The sequence below is a fragment of the Anopheles bellator genome, chromosome 1 (assembly GCF_943735745.2).
Source record: "Anopheles bellator chromosome 1, idAnoBellAS_SP24_06.2, whole genome shotgun sequence".
Taxonomy (NCBI): Eukaryota; Metazoa; Arthropoda; class Insecta; order Diptera; family Culicidae; genus Anopheles; species Anopheles bellator.
Genome location: NC_071285.1, coordinates 51,401,560 through 51,418,792, shown reverse-complemented (window position 1 = coordinate 51,418,792; position 17,233 = coordinate 51,401,560). Strand labels below are relative to the sequence as shown.

The 17,233-nt window shown below is 50.3% G+C and overlaps 3 protein-coding genes across 5 annotated transcripts in view; 1 reads left to right on the top strand and 2 right to left on the bottom strand.

Moving 5' to 3' along the window:
* The window catches only part of LOC131205462 (formin-binding protein 1-like), a 49,526-nt gene extending 37,084 nt beyond the window's left edge, over positions 1–12,442 (top strand). For 2 of the 3 annotated variants that reach the window (XM_058197567.1, XM_058197568.1), the window contains exons 4-12: positions 4,508–4,561; positions 4,635–5,070; positions 5,148–5,326; positions 5,408–5,597; positions 8,835–9,181; positions 9,261–9,407; positions 9,768–9,919; positions 9,987–10,147; positions 10,217–12,442. In XM_058197567.1, coding sequence (XP_058053550.1) covers positions 4,508–4,561; positions 4,635–5,070; positions 5,148–5,326; positions 5,408–5,597; positions 8,835–9,181; positions 9,261–9,407; positions 9,768–9,919; positions 9,987–10,147 — 1,666 coding nt within the window. In that variant the 3' untranslated portion in view covers positions 10,217–12,442. Of the gene's footprint in view, positions 1–4,507; positions 4,562–4,634; positions 5,071–5,147; positions 5,327–5,407; positions 5,598–8,459; positions 8,490–8,834; positions 9,182–9,260; positions 9,408–9,767; positions 9,920–9,986; positions 10,148–10,216 lie in introns of all 3 variants that reach the window. The other variant, XM_058197569.1, reaches the window with a different exon arrangement.
* Positions 12,443–12,605: 163 nt separating this feature from the next.
* LOC131214996 (small ribosomal subunit protein mS29) lies at positions 12,606–14,059 on the bottom strand. The gene has a single exon (XM_058209357.1). It carries the CDS (start codon positions 13,822–13,824, stop codon positions 12,676–12,678), a length of 1,149 nt encoding a protein of 382 aa, XP_058065340.1. The 5' UTR covers positions 13,825–14,059; the 3' UTR covers positions 12,606–12,675.
* Positions 14,060–14,274: 215 nt separating this feature from the next.
* LOC131215803 (uncharacterized) lies at positions 14,275–16,433 on the bottom strand. Its single transcript, XM_058210199.1, has 4 exons — positions 16,302–16,433; positions 16,025–16,227; positions 15,020–15,959; positions 14,275–14,946 (listed from the first exon to the last, which is right to left on the bottom strand). The coding sequence occupies exons 1-4, from the start codon at positions 16,431–16,433 to the stop codon at positions 14,275–14,277; spliced, it is 1,947 nt and encodes a 648-aa protein (XP_058066182.1).
* Positions 16,434–17,233: the final 800 nt, after the last annotated feature.

The window sequence follows — 17,233 nt, the reverse complement described above, 5'->3', positions numbered from 1 at the left end:
TCGCGCGACGGGCTGATCTTGGATCTCGAGCGGCCACGAAACAGTGAACCACTTTCACGGGCATGCACATTTAGTATGCAGTATTTTTGTTTTGGTGCAGTTTCCGTTTCGCTTCGGTTAGTGCTGCGTGAGAGTGATAACCGGAACATGGCGTCGGAGTGTGGCCAATTTTGTGCGACGTCGTGCGGTTCACCACTTGGCCGCTTGATCGATTCAGTACCTTATCGAAAGCAGTGCTCTGGAATTTTAATTTCAAAGCACTAGAATCCCATTTCTCACGCCGAGACCGATTGTGGATTGTGGTCAGAGCAAAGGTGGTCCAAGAAGACCGGAGATCGGGTTCACCGACCAACCTGGGAAGCTGGTGGGCCAACGACTGGCGTAAGTTTCCTCTCCGGCCAATGGCTTCCGCCAACGGTCGTCAATTCTCCGTGGACTCCGTGTTTATACACATACACAGACGGACGGACGGATGGACAACAAAACGGGTTGGCCGGGGAGCACTTTGCGGTCGGATTCCTTCGCCTCTCAATTGAAACCCCCCATTTTCATTCAACCTTTCGCGCACATGGCCCATTGTGGAACGGCTCATGCTGCAGTTCCAAGGGTGAGTTTTCCAGCCCCCTCCCTGCCAAAGGTAATGTTTATTTAAACGGCGCCCGGAAAAAAAGAAGCGGAACTAGAGTGATCGTTGGCGATCTTCGTTTTTGGGCGAAAATTGAAAAAAGGCACCACTTCACTTCTTTGAAATGAAAATCCTATTTTGAAGTTTTGAACCTTCTGTTTATGCAAACGAATTGTTTAACTGTTGGGCCGCACGTCACGTCACCGGTAAGGAATTTGCGTGCCGCTGCGAACGGATTGCACCAGCCCCCTGCGCCCAACCAAGCGAAGATTGATCGGTGTATGAATCATGCGTTTGATCGGTGAAGTCATGCCAAGGCTGTCCGCGCGAGAAGCGTGCTGCCAAGAGGAGAGCTACGGGGAGCAGCAAATTCAATCACGCAAACCGCCGCTCTCGGTACGTGCTAGTTGAGCATAATCCGCGTTCGTGAATGTCGCCGCGTTGTTCGTCGCTGCAGGGAAATAGGACTGTGAGCCCTTCGAAATAGCAGAACAGAAACCGAAGAACCACTACTGGTTGGCTTCTGTTTACACGGGGATAAGGGAAAATTTCTTTCCCACACTCACGACGCCGGTGGTTTCACCGATTTCACCGAATAAAACCCGCCGAATGTTTTCAAACAAATATTCATATTTATTACGGTTATTATGCAAATAGAGGGAGCGCAACGCAAAAAATACGCAGTGGCCATCAGCACCTGTTGGTTGGTTAAGTGGGTAGCGTCTAACCTCCCCAGCGTCACAACACAAATGCTGGCCATAATTTATGCTCACTTCAGTCCACGACGACGGGGAGGCGAACACTAAGCAAAATCCACGGTTCATCCATTTTTAAACTGCCAACTGGCGGCCGAAATGTCTTCATAAACCTGAATCGCGCATTAAGTCACTGGACCGCGCTGGGTCGGCCATCTGTTGACCGGATCCAACGGGAACCGGTGTTAGGATTGGCCTCCCCCAAAAACTGGCACACTCGGTGTCAGCATATTTTACGCGCCGCTCCAAGAATTGGCATGATCGGCATCGGTCCAGTCGCTTTCCCGGGAAAGCTCATTAAATCTCTTCCGAAAGACGGGCAAAAGCGCATTGCATTGTGCGAATGGATTCCGCGGGCTGTTGTTGTTTGTTTTCTAATGAGCCGTCGAGACAGCGGAGTGCGGAATGTCTCTATTGTTCTGCAGAGCCGGCCCGGACGATCGATCGGACGAGAGAGTAGTAGAAAGCCGAACCGCGATCACCGAACGCGCGGTGATCGAACAGGTTGTGTCTGCCTGCCGCCTGCATGTACCTTATGTTGCGTGCCGCTCGAGCCTTGCAAACTAGGCTATGCCGCTCCGTGCGGCGGAATTGATGGAAAAGAAATAACTTCGATTCCATCGGCGGTTGGTGGGGCCGGTCGGCCATTGGCCAACACAACACACCCTGTTCACCGTTCCGATCTCGGCGATCAACGACCGCGGGTGGACTGGGCGGTGTGTCCGATCGGTTAACTTTCTCCCCAACGGAGGTGCCGGCTGGAAGAAGGGAGTAGGGGGGGTCGATCTGACGTTGATCCGTCCGATCCGCCCCGATCTGTTCCGTTCCGTTCCGGGAGCCGGGTGTTCTGTTTTTAATTATTATCATAAAAATCTACCGGGCGGGTCTCGAGTAATTACAAGAAAACTTACCCCCGGGAAGTGGGGAACCCCGACCATGGCGGTGATGCACGTGGCCACACCCTTGGCGGGGCCCTACATTATCAGCCCAACCCCCGTCAACCGAGACCTCACAAGCCGGCGGGAGTCATTCGCTTTCGTTTGACGCGGGTCGTGGGGAGTGTAATCGATGGGGCGTTGTGAAAGCAAAGCGTCTCCGATGTGTCACCTTTGTGTTTGTGTCCATGTTGTTGCGCCCCCCCCCTTACTCTGGCCCCAGTTGCGCGGATCTTCTCCGTTGCACTCGCATAATGACACTCACGACAATTATGCTCTCCCAAAAAGTGGGAAGCCCTTGCGAGTAGCGACCAGCATAACTCACCCCGATCATATCAACACATCACCTTCACACATGGGGCACTCGTATGCCCCATTCATTCATCCCGCGAGAGCCGATCGTGAAACCTGATCGGGGACGGGCGATCTGTCATCGGCGATCCCGAGCCTTCGCGGACGCCGCCCCAAGTAGAAAGTAATCTCCCGTTTAGTGATTAATCAGATATGGCCACACACCACACACAAAACGGACAACGGTGTTGGTGCTCAGCCAGCGAGAAAGCGCATCATTTATGGGAGTGCATTTTGTGCCCCGCAGTTCCTGCAGTTCCCGGCGTTAAACGCAACCGTTTTACCATATCATCACCCGGCCGGCCGGTGGAGGATGTGCTTGGGTTGAGCCCTAGCCCACGCCTCCCACTCGTCACGATCACCGCATGGCGTGATGAAAACATAACCGTGTGCCGTACCGTGCTCCACGAACGACTGATTAATTGCAACACGCAAAAAAAAACGCGGCAGCCATTCGGTGATTATTGAGAAATTAGATTAATTGGACTCGACGCTGGCCTCCGCGGGAGCTTTAGTGAAGCTGAACGGCTGGCTGAGTCCTTGGCCGATGCCTGGAGCTTGCGGTGGCCAGAAATAGTTTGTTCCCAATTTTGATGCCAATATTTGATGTAATTTTCGCAATCGCGTTCGAGTCTGACGCGGAAATGGGAGTGGTGGATCGCAAACTTGCCATCGATGTGTGATAACCGGCGGAATTCCTTGTGGGGTGGTCAACCGATGCTGATAGCACCCCGATACCGGTTATCGGTGGTGGTTTGAGATGTCCGATAGATGTGCCCAGCTTTTCCGGGTTGCCGTTTCACGAGCAAACGGTTGAAATTTGGTTCGATCGTGCTTCTGATTCGTGGTGTGCATCGAGTGATTAATTGGCCACCGGGTGGGACTGCTGAGTGATGAATTATGAGTTTTTTCACGTCGTCCAATGGCGTTGCAGAAGAGCGATCCTGCGTCGCGCAGTCAACCGCAACCTATCCGATTCAATAGAATCAACCTGTCCGGGGGACGGCTGTGTATGTTGCCAATGCTTTGCTCGGGTGGAATGTGAAGATCGTGGTTTGGTTGTTATTGCCTCGGCATCATCATCATCTGCGGCCGATGAGCACCGGGCGGGAGGTTTCTGATTCCAGTTGCATTCTCCGTTCCGTCCTGCTGGGCGTGCAATATGCAAACAGTGTCTCGATGGCGTTGTGGCCACCTTCCTGGCCGCGACCAGCGAGATGTTACACACACCTGCCCCGGGGGGAGATGCCATGAGAAAATTATGGCTTCCTTCCGAGCCGACCGGCCGGCCGGCTGGGCGAGAACCGCAAACAGCAAATGGATAATGGATACCCTCGTCGGTGGCCATAAGGTGCACCGTTCCGGCGCGGTCCCAATACCGATCATCAACCTCTAAGCCCCGCTGCAGCTGGGTTTCCGAGGTGCCATTGCATAAATGGCATGAGAATGCCGCCAGGCCTGCCAATCTATCCGCGTATCAATCTGCCGCAACACCGCGGTGTCGTCTTATTAACGCGGAACGGTACGATGTTTTGGTGTTGGCGCACGGCGCCCAGCGGTTGCAAGTGGCCATCTAAGGGCCGACGGATAGACAGATTCCTGTCAATGGGTGCATTCAAGAATTTGTTGCTCTCTGTGTGCTACTTACCATTCCGGGCGGCACGCTAGTTCACACAGGTATCAATTATTGTGGGGCCGACTTCTCTCTGGTCGACACTTGATACGCGTTTTCACCGTACGGGGCATGCCTTCTGTGCGGCGCTTTTGGAGCCTTCAGAGCGATCGCGCGAACTGTAAATATAGCCCTTCTAACCTACATTTTGCTTGTTTTCCGCTTGCAGACGGCTAGTGAAAAATTATCAACCCAAAAAGAACAAAGAGGACGATGAAAACGAGTAAGTAGCCGGTGTCGTCAATCCATCGCGCCCAGTAACGGTGTGCTCACTTACGAATTTTCCACTCTTGCAGATTTTCCACGCTGGTCGCGTTCAAGAATGTCCTGAAGGAGGTGGCCGATCTGGCCGGGCAGCGCGAGGTGGTGGCCGAGAACCTCCAGAACCAGGTGCTGCAGGGCATTATGCTGCTGGCGAAGAATCTGCGCGAGGAGCGCAAGAAGTCGCTCACCCAGGGCGCCCAGCTGACGCAGACGCTCCACACACAGATCGGCACGCTCGATCGGGCGAAGCGCAGCTACGAGAAGTCGTTCCGCGAGGCGGAGAAGGCGATCGAAAGCTACCACAAGGCGGACGCCGACTTCCACCTGAGCCGGGCCGACGTCGAGAAGCAGCGGGTCAACATGAACATACGCAACACGCTGTCGGAGGACGCGAAGAGTGAATACGCCAACCAGCTGCAGATCACCAACAAGCTGCAGCAACAGCACTACCAAGCCGCCCTTCCGGAGGTAGCGCGAAAGCAACACGGCCCCTTACCCGTACATTACCCGTTACTAATGCTTGGCTGTGGTCCGCACCTTTCCAGGTATTCAATCGCCTGCAGGAGCTGGACGAGAAGCGAACGCGCGGCATGAAGGAGTTCATCAAGCGGTCCGCGGACGTGGAGTGCGAAGTGTCACCCATTATTGCCCGCTGTCTCGAGGGGATGGTCAAGGCGGCCGATTCCATCAACGAGAAGGACGACTCGATGATTGTCATAGAAAAGTATGCAGCGCGCTCTAACAGCTTGTTGAACCCAGCGAGCCTCTAACGCCAAGTCCTGTTTTGTCTACTCTCCCGGCACAGATATCAGTCCGGTTTTCAGCCGCCGGGCGACATACCGTTCGAGGACCTCTCGAAGCCCGACTCCGACTCCTCCAACAACTCACAGACGCACAACTCCAGCACCGGACTTAACCACATGACGGGGAAGGGCACCACGAAGGAGAAGCTGAAAAAGCGCGTTGGCATATTCGGTATCTTCACCGGTAACAAGGTAAGGGAGCGGTCCATTGATCCGGACCTCCGGTCCTTCGCCGACTGATCCAACAGATGTTTCGATACTGTTCAAAAACCGTTTACGGTTTCGTATGTTTTACTGTATCGATTTTCGCTGTGTACATTTCCGAATGTTCCATCCGTTACATCCATCTTCATACTGTTTTGTAATTGTTTTGGCATTCGAAAAAAACAAAACCTGCAACAGGAACTCAGTTTCATTAGCTGCCACCCCAATAGCCCCTTGTTGTCGTTTGTAAAAATGTTTATCGCATTCGTTTCTAGCTGCCGATAACAGACCAGATTTGGTTATGTACTTTGTTCGCTTCTTACCGTCAGATAATTTAATTTTGTAATCCAATTTTCTTCTCCTTATTAATCCAATCCGAACGCTGCCGCCACCGCCACCGCGTATTTCCAAATAATCCTTCGCGTGTAATCTCCCGTTGCTCGGTCCGATAAAATTCTTGTCCCAAAATCGGCTCGTCACCCTCGAATTCGGCTGCCGGTGGGGATGTCCGCCGTAAATGCTGTTGCTGTTGCTGTTACTTCTGGTTTTGCGCGCCGTGGACACAAATGCAATCAAATCTAAACACTCCGGCGCGGTGCGATATGATAACAACCAACCGATCATGCGTTCGTTGTACTTCGTTGGCGAGTGAGTATTTGGCGGCCACAAAAGCCCCCTCATCAGTGTGTGGAACATAACATTTTGCACCCCGCTATTGCGCGCCCATGCAAACTGCGCCCCCTGCGTTTCCTCGCGCTTATTGGTTCCGTTCGCTCTGGCCATCGGATATCGGACCAAATCGCCCCACGTTAGGCGTGCAATCGTGTTTCGTTCTCCTGTTGCTTTTTGGGTCACCCATTTCACGTTTCTGGAGCACATCACACGCCGCCATGCTGCTTACATCCGTCGCATGTGGCTTATCTAAACTATTTCCTCACTTTTTCTTTTGCGTTCTGTTGTCCTTATCGGGCGAGGGTAGTAATCTTAAATCACTGCTGCATTCTTCGGTCGCACGAGGAAGCTCCCATTTTAAGGCTTTTATGAGTGGTTCTTCTTTACTCGGATTGCGAGCACGATTAGTGATAAGCACTGCCCTCTTCGGTAGTCTGTTTTATATCCGGCGCACTCTTTTCATTAACCACTCGTAGGCGGGGTTCCTCTCATTAAGTCGTGTCGCTGGCCACTTGGCGAAACCGGTCTCTAGTGTGCCGCGCTCACCCGGTGAAGGAGTGTCCTTGGGTTGAAGAGCACACTTTTAACGTGAGATTCGTGTTTTGTCACCGGAACCCCCCGCTCTTGAAGGCGTGTCAACAATTGGCGTCCATGATAACATCGCGGACCGGAAGAGAGATTTGTCTGATGCACGCCTTCACGGGGTGACCCACGATGTGTGTGGGACTCCCGACTTAGCGAATTGAAAGTGTCCGCCTGCGCTCAATAAGACGCTGTTGGAGCGGGTTATGAATGAATATGGGGTTCGTTCGTGTGTCACGGGCCACTGCTGAAAGTAGCCCACGTCATCTGCTGGTTACTCGTAATTTTAGCATGTTTCGCTACTTTCAGTTCGCTTATTTCGGTTGGTGACTCACCCGACTGAGTTGCGTGGCGCTTCCGACTGGCAACAACCGAGTTCGGTTCCGTTTCAATATTTGCGTTGCTACTTAAAACAGCATCACATACGCGGCGAGAACGGTTTGCAACTCTGCCCGTCCACTTAATTACTCACTCTTTTGTCAATGGCAACAATGGCCGCTGTTGTGGGTGAAGTCGTCCCCCCTTCATCGGTAATGAAGATGTGGCACACTGAACGGCATAAAAATGTCGCTACAAAAGAATCCCTGACGAGTGGCGAGACGGACCTTTTTCTCCCTGTCCATCCCCGATTTGCAATCCTTTTTTTCCGCCGCCTTCCGCCGGAATCGATAATCCCTGCTTGAGTCCGGGCTGGGAAAAAGTATGAAAACTGGGCCGAGGATATATTCGCTCTTCCGTGTCCAGACAGAGGGTGGTTCGGCTTCATTTGTACGATCGGTTCATTCTCTGTTTTAGTATGACACGACACGCAAAGTTTTATCGTCGGCCCCTTTTTTATGTTTTGTCACTCTCCCGATTGTGTCTGTGATTTTTTTTTGTCTTTGTTTTATCGATTTGCTTGTGATGTCAGACTTTTAGTGTCGGATTACGTGTCACGCCACAAGTTCTCCTCCGGCGTACTTGTTGCTACTGAAGCCGTGTAACGATTTAACGTAGCCAAAGGTGTGTCTCCACCACCATCGCCCAATATCGACGGTGACACATCCTGACACGTTGCCCGTTGATTACAGTCTGTTTCACTAGAATATCGTTTAATGTGTGCCGATTACGTTTGTTGATTTTTATTACTTCATCGTGGTTTCGCATTGTCTGTTCGCTCTGTAGCCGCTTAGCCTGTCCACCACCGAGCGTGTTTGTGTGTTGTTTCTGGTGGTTCTGAAATTGATTTGTTTTGTTTCTCTCTTTTTTCATGCCGCATCCACACTGCTACACACTTACACTTACCAACATTATAACTCTTTGAACGTTTATCAAAATTTATTTAACAAAATTCTCATTTACACACTTCTATTTCGGAACTATTGGTCTTTCTCTCTAACTCTTCGCGTGTAACGATGCTATGCGCTGCGGCTGTCTGTCTTCGTTGTCCGACTTTCCGGCTTTCGATGTGTTTATGTGCGCTTAACCGTGTCTCTGCCCTATGAAAACGATAACAATAACAAATTGTGTACAAATTGTTCTACAAACACCACCACCACGCTTCACCACAACCACAACCAATCTTCCTCCTATCACAACGCCACTAAAACCTCCCAGAAGATCCTTGAAGCCTGCATACATGTAAAGGTAATAATCATACGCTGCTATCGCTGCGAGTGTTTTGCGTGACAAAAAATGTGTGTCTTTCTTTGTTCGGTTTGTTTTACTTACTTACATTTGATTGTTTGAAAGTGTGTGTGCGTGTTTGCGTTTTTGTACATTCAAACTTGGTACTTAGTTGTATAATGTGTTATCTAAAGGCCCGTTATTTAATTTGGTGGTCAAAATATCAAACTGATTGGAAACACGATTGGTGATATATGGTCTTTTGCATGATGTGGTAGCGTTCTGTTTTTCCAGAGTATCTTCTCGCGCCCTAACACTGTTCGCGGTTTGGTTTGCTAACTTCGTTTCTATTGGTCCCCGTTTTAGAACAATCTTACCACGGACGGTCTGAAGGAGGATTTCAGCGATCTGCCACCGACGCAGCGACGAAAAAAGCTAACCGCCAAGGTGCAGGAACTGCAACAGAAGGTGGCCCAGGAGCAGGCGGCCAGCGATGGACTGATGAAGATGAAGGGCGTCTACGAGGCGAACTCGATGCTGGGCGACCCGCGAACGGTGGAGGAGCAACTGAACGAGTCCGTCAATCGGTTGGACCGGCTTCGGATCGAACTGCAGCGCTACCAGAAACTGCTCGACCAGGCCAACAGTCAAACGGTCAGCCAGCACAGCCCCCAGGCAAACCGCGTGATACAGAATGGGCAGCGATCGTCCAGGTAACCCCAGACCAGGCGCAGACCGGTAGATGTAAGTTACTTACTCCTCCCGTCTTTGTGCTGGGTTTCATTCCGACAGACATTCCAACGGTAGCAGTAATCACGAGAACAACCATCACGACGACAACGGTGAAGACCATCCCGACGATGCCGGTAGCCTTAGCAGGTCAGCTTCCGAAAGTAGTGTACAGCAAGCGCAAAATGGGCTTAACATTAACAACAACGGGTACAACTGAACAATTGTTTCTTGAATTCCCTATCGCTTCCACCCGTAGCTCTTCCCCTAGCCTTCATCGTTGTGTTCATTCCACCATCATTTTGTCGCCAAAAGAAAACAATTTATGTTCAAAAAAGTGATTAAACCCCGCATTAGTAGCGCCGTAGTGCACTCTCTCTTTGCTTAACACTCGTTTATCACCATGCACACCATATTTTTTGTTGTACAGAATATCAGCACACATGGCACAATGATCCTAACCACACACCCTTCCACACACGCTTTCTCTGGCATCCGATCTCCTCAATGCGACGGGACGATAACGTGCTAATGTTGCGCATCCTTCTTCTCTCATTTCGCATCCCACAGCAGCTCGGCGAGTCCGGAAAGTGGGCTCGGTACATCGCATACGTCGCTACCGGGCTCGGGACAAGGAAGTACCAACGAGCAGGCAATGAACGAGGAGTACTACGAAGCGGACACGCCATTGGGAACGTGCCGCGCGCTTTACCCATTCGATGGTAAGTTGTGACCCGGTCGTTTGTTGGTTAAAATTTTGTTTGCATTCTCTTCCTTTAATCTCCGTAGCGACGAGTGAAGGCAGCATTCCAATGTCCGAAGGTGAAGAACTGCAAGTGATAGAGGTGGACCAGGGCGACGGCTGGACACGGGTGCGACGGTTTAGCACGAAGGGTTGGGAGGAAGGATTCGTACCGACCAGCTACATTGAATGTACGCTGTACGCGTAGGTAAGGCTCCCCGGGCTGGCCGGCGTCCTCGACGTGCGTTGTACTGACTTTTTATTGTTTCCCTCGCAGTGTTGATCACGCGGAATCACATCCTCTGAAGCCTTCACTACCGATACGGGCGTGAAGGAAGAAACTGTAAATAGCACCATGTAATCGACGCTGTGCCCACGATGCAATGTGACCGGTCCGCAGCTTCTACATACACACAGACACATCGCATATGCTTTAGTCGACAAACAATTAGTGGCAATAAAAAATAGAACACTATCACCGGTAAGCGACCGACGACGGGACGCTAAGAGGGGCGCCTCATGACCGGCCGAGACAGTGGCCCACTTCCGCGAGTGCAACACGAGTCCCGCCAGTTTCGAGCGCGAGCGTATAGCGCCTCACCATTTAGTAAAATTATTTTTAATTTTCCCATGCGTATTATTGATTCTAAGCTGCGTTAGTAAAGTACTGTCCGCGCGGTAGTAGCTCTTTGTTGTTTGCACGCAGAAGGGTCAAGTTGGTAAGGCGCACGTGCGTTTTCGCGCTCCGCAACACCCAATCCCAGACTGTTTCGTCCGCATTTTTCCGTTCATCTCCTTCACTGGGTGGAGTTTTCTTTATTATTTTATTTTTTAGCTCAGCAAACCGAGAACGGTCTCCCAAAAAGAAAGTTCGCTTGGTACGGAAATTACGCTAATAGGAAGTAAGAAAACAACTTTCGAGGGAGGAATGAATTAAATGAAGAAAGAAAAAACACAGGGAGACTCCCGCCCATACGGATTTGATGACGGAGGTGAACTGAAACGCTTTGGAGCTAGAATTTTACCCCATTTGAGCTTTTTATGCTGAATTTTTTTACGAAATGACGCAGTTCTACGTTGAGTAGGTCCATTCTTTCAATACTCCGTTTACTTCTATCTGTATCTTTCGCAAGCGACGGAGTTTAATGCTGACATCATATCTTTAATATCGTAATTATCATCCGCCTCATCATCATCATAAACACACACACCCACACAAGCGCCCAGCCCAGGAGCGGGTGTAAACTGTGAGTAGAAAAAGCATAGTACTAGCGTGTAGGGTAGGTTTATAAGAGGATAATTGCTACAAAAGGAGGGAACTGTAAAAAATGATAAGATAACCGTGCGTTGGCGAAATCGCCGAAACGGAAAGAGAAGAGAATCAAAAGAGTGTGGCGCGTTGGGTGGCGGCGAGTGCGCGCCTCGCCCTTCCCGCGACGGGGAACTTTATCACTTTCGTACATTTCCATTTTGGGTTTATCGTTATCGATCAGCCAGCGATGTTAGGAAAGGGTTTCAACCGAATTAAACAACCGAAACCGCGCACCCATACACCCGCGCAATGCGCAAAGCATGTTGACCGCGCAAGTTCTTGTTCGCCTCATAATCGCTAGATGTGTGAGTCGCGTTTTCGTGGTCGATGGTTACAATATAAACGAGCAAACACAACACGCAAAAATTACTTCATTTATCGTACATACAAAATAACAAAGAGTAAACGTTCAAGCTAGATAACAGCCGATTAATCTTATTCAACTGTGTAAACCCCAGTCCTAGTGTCACTAGTTCGCTATCCGGTATACCGTTGTTACCAACTTCGTAACTAGTAGTAAACGAAAACCAATCCTTTGTGTGGCGCTCATACGGGAACATATACCTGAATATACGAAAACACAATGGTGTGCCTACGAAGCACTGCTCGATTTAGGGTTTACAACATTAGCACGTTCGATTACAAGCAAACCAGACAAACAGTGACGACATGACGAAATAAAGCTACTCAATAACTCTGGAAACACTCTATATTTGTACGAGAAGAGGTACCTATTTATGATTCCCGACCGAAATCCAATCCTTGCCCCTTCCCAGAAGATCTAATAATCCACGTTTGACAATTCAATCACAGACACACCGAAACAATCGTAAAGTGCAGTTCAGTTCGAGCACCATTTGCGCCACGGCGACCGGAGAAGTGATCCTTACATTGCTTTGTATTGATATTACAGTTCAACAGATTCAAGTAGGGATTGAGAATTACACAAAACGGACAAAGCTAATCGAACTCGTAATCGAAAGTGATTCGAGAGGCGATATGAATTGCAGTGAGGAGGACTTTCCGAAGGAGATAAAAGTGAAAATACAGACGATTTAGAAGGAAATGTCTAAAACAGATCGCCGCGTCAGTTCCTGTTTCTCTGGCGAACGAGATCGATAAATAGCGTCAACGGCATTGTAACGCAAAACAACACTCTTCAATACATACACACATTCTCTGCTCATAGTAGCCATTGGTTTTCATTGCGTTTCGCCAGCTCGACTAGTAGCAGTCTAGTTGCCTAGCATCCGAAATCTTTCGTGTCCTCTTAGTTTTTCGTTCGGATTTTTTGGAATAAAGCTGCCATTTGCTCGTTCGCGTTTGTGAATTATTTGAGATACTACCAACTATGTTCGGTCAGTCTAACATCGGCTTTATTTACTTTCCTAAAAGTGGTTGCTTTCACGGTTCTTTCTCCGCGCTCACAGCGAGGCGCATAACTGCATCAACTGGTAGGGATTCTGGCAGCTCAGCATTTTTAGCTCCACATCGAAGCCGGGCTGCTCCGTGCTTTGGATCCACTTCCGATCGAGGTAGTACTGGATGCAGCTGTGAAATTCGGTGTCATCGTATCCATCAACACGCACCGGAACCATCGGGTCCAGATGCTCGAAGCCTTCGCGGTACAGCAGGTACAGCGGCAAACAAGAGGCCATCCGGTCCTCGGTGAGGGCGAGTCGGTCCACTGCCAGCACGCACACTCCGTTTGTCCAATCGTTACGTGTGATGTCCACGAACGGTGTGGTCAGCGTGATACGATCGGGCGTGAGGCGAACCTTGTTTTCGGTCAATATGCGCGTGTGCGGATGGAACAGCGCATTATACCCATCGATCACCACCATCGTGCGGGCGCGACCCGCTGTCGAGTGTTGCTTCAGCTCCTTCAGTAGGCCGGCGATCACGTCGCACGAAAACTTAGCCCGATTGATGCCGTGCTCGATGAGCGTCAGGAGCGGGGCGCCGGCCGGTGTCGTCTCGCGCTTCGTCCACACGTAGTCCCGGCTCACGGTCAGCGCGAGTCGGTCGAGGAGCGGACCATTTTGGTTTTTGAAATGCACCAGCCAGGCCGCTCCGTCGAGGGGCAGATCAAGCGACCCTTCGGTGGTACTCGAGTTGGCCGTCTCCTTGGGGCGCTTCAGCCAGTTCGGCAGCCACGGTACGTGCACGAGGACGTACTGCTGCTGGTGGCCGTAGTGCAGCAGGTGTGCCAAACAGAGCGACTTGCCCGCCCCATCCTCGCCGTACAGCACGAACCGATTGACGGGCCGTCCAAAGTCGGTCCGCCGGAGGTGCTCCATAATTTCCAGTGCCGGCCGGCGGACCATCAGGCAGCATTCGTTGAACGTTTTGATCTGTTTTTCAAAGTTTTTCGGGAGACCCCCGTGGCTAAAGAGTTGCTTACGCACGTCGTTCGGTATCGTGTAGAACCGACCGACGGTGGTGCGGCCGTGTCGGTCGGGGTCCTGCTCAATCGTCCGGAAATCATCCAGCTTTGGTAGTCCCTTCGTTGCGGCCAGCGACGAGTAGAGCGAACGGCCCGACCAGCAACCCTGCACCGCTCCGCGGATCATTTTCGAGCTCCTTTTATCCGAACCGAAATCGGACGCCGGAACCGGTGCAATCTGATTGCGCAAGCCACTGCAAGCAATAGGCGCGCCGTTAATGGCTGGACACGCGGATCACCTAATGAGCGGTGCCGTGAAGCTGCTGCTTGCCGTTGTTTTTCCTCGGAATTGTGAAACTGTCCTGAAAACAACTTTCTTTGCTCCACCGGCTCAATTTTAGCACGTTGCTCGCTTATGTTTGTTATTGGCCATCTTCACAACAACATTCGTTTGTCAAGTCAAACGTCTTCTTGTTCTTCCTTCGCGAACGCCTTCGGTGGCGTCTGTCACAATTCAATTTTTGAATGTACCGTTTCCGCGGAACAAACACATCTCGGTCAGAGGCCAGTCAAATTTTGGTAAAAACTAAAATCTATACTTAAATTTACATTGCAAGGAATCATTTTATCGTTTTATTCAAATCTTTTGTTTCTTTGACAACGGTTCGATTGCGTTGTTGGTGCGTGCGTGGCCACTCGGCTCGGAATCGGTCTCTTCGCTTAGCATACTGATCAACAGCCGAGCCTGCAGCTCGAAAACCAAGCATTTTACCTCTTCATTGTCCTTGCCAGATGCCGTTGTAAGCTCAGCCCATAGGGTACGCTTCTTGGCTGTGTCCATCCCGTCGATGGAACCGTAGATGGCTCTCGCCCAGTACATCCAACTGTCGGTGGGTTTGTGAATATGGCGCGTGATGTTGTGATAAACCTTGGTCAGCTGGGTGCCAGGAAGGGCACGTTTCGAAAGCAACCAGGAAGCATTCACGCGCGCCCTACATGAGAACCGCTTGCCGTGTATTACCGTCATTAGGGTGGTAACCGAGAACGAGGATTGCATCGTGGTAAGAAGTTTTTCGTCCCACGTCACAATGTACACATCGCGGAGAAACTCGTACTGCTGGTGGACGATGCAGAGCTCTCGGAAGCCCCGCGGTTGCAGCTTGATCCACTGGATGCGCTGGATTGTGACCGGAAGTCGGCCAAATATGTTGACCCCCGATGATGACGGTTCTCCTTTGGGAAGGATGGCCTTTAGCCATTTTTGCGATTCCGTACCGTTCTGCTGCCACAAGTTGTGGTTAGAAAATTTCTAATCTCAAAAAAGGGCGGAAATAAAGGAACATTAAGAGATTCGTGCGAAAACCGGATTCCGAGGAACTCACCGACATTCCGTCGATAAAATGCTTTACCAAAAAGCCGGGCACATTCCAACGCTTGTGATAGATGATGTTAACTGCGGTCACCAGATTGTACACATAGTCCAACTCCGTTCGGGGATCCAGAAGCCCACCGAGGACATCCAGATGGCGTACGATAAACATGAAGCAAACGTTTTCCAAGCTGAGCTTCTCGCGCGGCAAATGAAGGCAAATGAACCGGGCATCGACCAGCTCGGTAAGGTAAACGGAATTGACCATCCATTCGATGCCCTTCGTCAATTCCTGCCATCGCTGAACATTCTGTTCGCACTCGTACCGGAACAGGTTCTGTGTGATGATGCGTGTCAGAACAATTTTCACTCGAGCTGCCATTGTGACATCGGCCCGGACGTGCTGACGAATGGAGAGTAGCCGCACTAGACGCCGAAGACCACCACCCGCAGCATCGCTCAGCAGCCGGACGATACGCAGCTTTAAGAACCCATCGATGGGTCGCTTCAGCAGATCGTACAAGACGGCGATCAGCAGTGCGAAGCATTTCGCATCGGCCCACTCGCTAGTCAGACGCGAAAAGATGCGATCGTACGCCGATCGTAGCAGTACATCAACAGGATGTACTTCCGATCGTGGCGTACCGCTGTAGTATACGTCGAAAAGCTGCCACACGAGGGCAAGCAACTCGGTGACCGCTGCCAGATCATCGGACAGATTGTTCGCCGAAACAATGGCACACCGTATGAGCGATCCGAATCCGCACTGCTTGTACGCGTCCGGCATCAGTTTGTTCCAGCGCAGTGTGGACCGCAACGCATGGTGGATGATCTTTCGCTCAAACACGTCGACGATGGGAAGCTGATAAATTAACACCATGATGCACTTCGTCACCGTCACGGGGAACGCTTGAAACGGGACATTGCCCCCTTCGAGCGAAGCCAACGAAATCCTGCGAACGGTAGTAAACGGTTAGAATGGGACCCTGTTTAAAGCGCGGCCAATGTTCCCACTAACCTACGCATACCGTCTGCAAGCTCGCTCGCATTGGTACGATCGATCACGTTCGATAAGTAACACAAAAGCTTACGGTACGAGTCGATCACCCTTTCTTCGGCCACTCGGAAGGACAACAGTTTCGCCACAATGTTCATCGCCAAACGAATCGTACAAAGGCTGGGTTCGAAACACTGATTAAGATGCTGACACACTAATTCTGCCTTCGGATTTGAAAAAGAAGCAAGCTTTTTATTGCGGATCGAGGGTAACATACAAAAAAGTACTTCTACATTACCCTTTCGATCGTCAGCGAACGCCTTTGGTTCACCTCGTCGTTGATTCGAACCATCAGTTGCCGCTTCATTTCCGAGGTCAACGAAATGGCATAAAAGTTACTAAGGCCATACTTACCAATGCCGTTGCTCATTTGCGTTGCTGTTGCTTCTGAACTGAGACTTCTCAATGTGGTCTGATGAATTCAGGAATCAGGATTTGCGCTAGTAACGACTCACGATGCTGCGGCGGACTGCTCAGAATACGAGCCAGCCTACTAACGGAACGGTCGAAATCGATGCTGTCAGTGCAACCCTCAGTTTGTGCACGCCTTCCGGCAGGTGGCAGCACCATTCCTGTTGCGTTCCATTTTCTTTATTTTCCTGTTAGATGACCGTTTTCCCTTTAAAAAAGATGTTTTTAAAACCACCAATTCTGTCTGAATCTTTGTAAATGTAATGTTATTAAATTACATTTGAATAGTTTTCGGAGTTATTCACCACAAGCATTTTCACCACGGTACGCTGTCACTCCTAAAGAGTGGTCCAGACGCTACGATGCGATAAGATGTCTGCGTAAGTGACGTCTCTGGAGACGTCATTAATGTCACTGACGCAGATCTACAAATCTGAACAAACGAGCATCAATTTGTGAACAAATTTCAAACAAGTGCCAGTTTGTCGGTTGATTTGTAGATGCTTTGTTTTGGCTTCTTATTTATATTTTGGACGCTTCGCCAACGCTCGCGAAAGTGTTTAACTGAATTTATAAAAATTTACGAAAGTCTGCCATGTCTTTGGCAACTAAAAAATAAAAAATATAGTGATCGCAATAAAAAAGCGGAGGCATACGATGCCATTTAAAAGACTTTAAAAGACTCCTCGACACTGCAACCTCTTCGCACGTTCTTTTTTCGCTTAGCACAATGCTAAGGCAAACCAACACAGTGTTGCT

Excerpts from the sequence above, each read along its gene's own strand:
- LOC131214996 (XM_058209357.1), bottom strand. The coding sequence starts at position 13,824 with ATGATCCGCGGAGCGGTGCAGGGTTGCTGGTCGGGCCGTTCGCTCTAC.
- LOC131215803 (XM_058210199.1), bottom strand. The coding sequence starts at position 16,433 with ATGAGCAACGGCATTGGTAAGTATGGCCTTAGTAACTTTTATGCCATT. Across the intron at positions 16,228-16,301 it reads GTTCGCTGACGATCGAAAGG|GCAGAATTAGTGTGTCAGCA; the intron begins GTAATGTAGAAG and ends TCAAATCCGAAG. Across the intron at positions 14,947-15,019 it reads ATTTTATCGACGGAATGTCG|AAATTTTCTAACCACAACTT; the intron begins GTGAGTTCCTCG and ends TTTTGAGATTAG.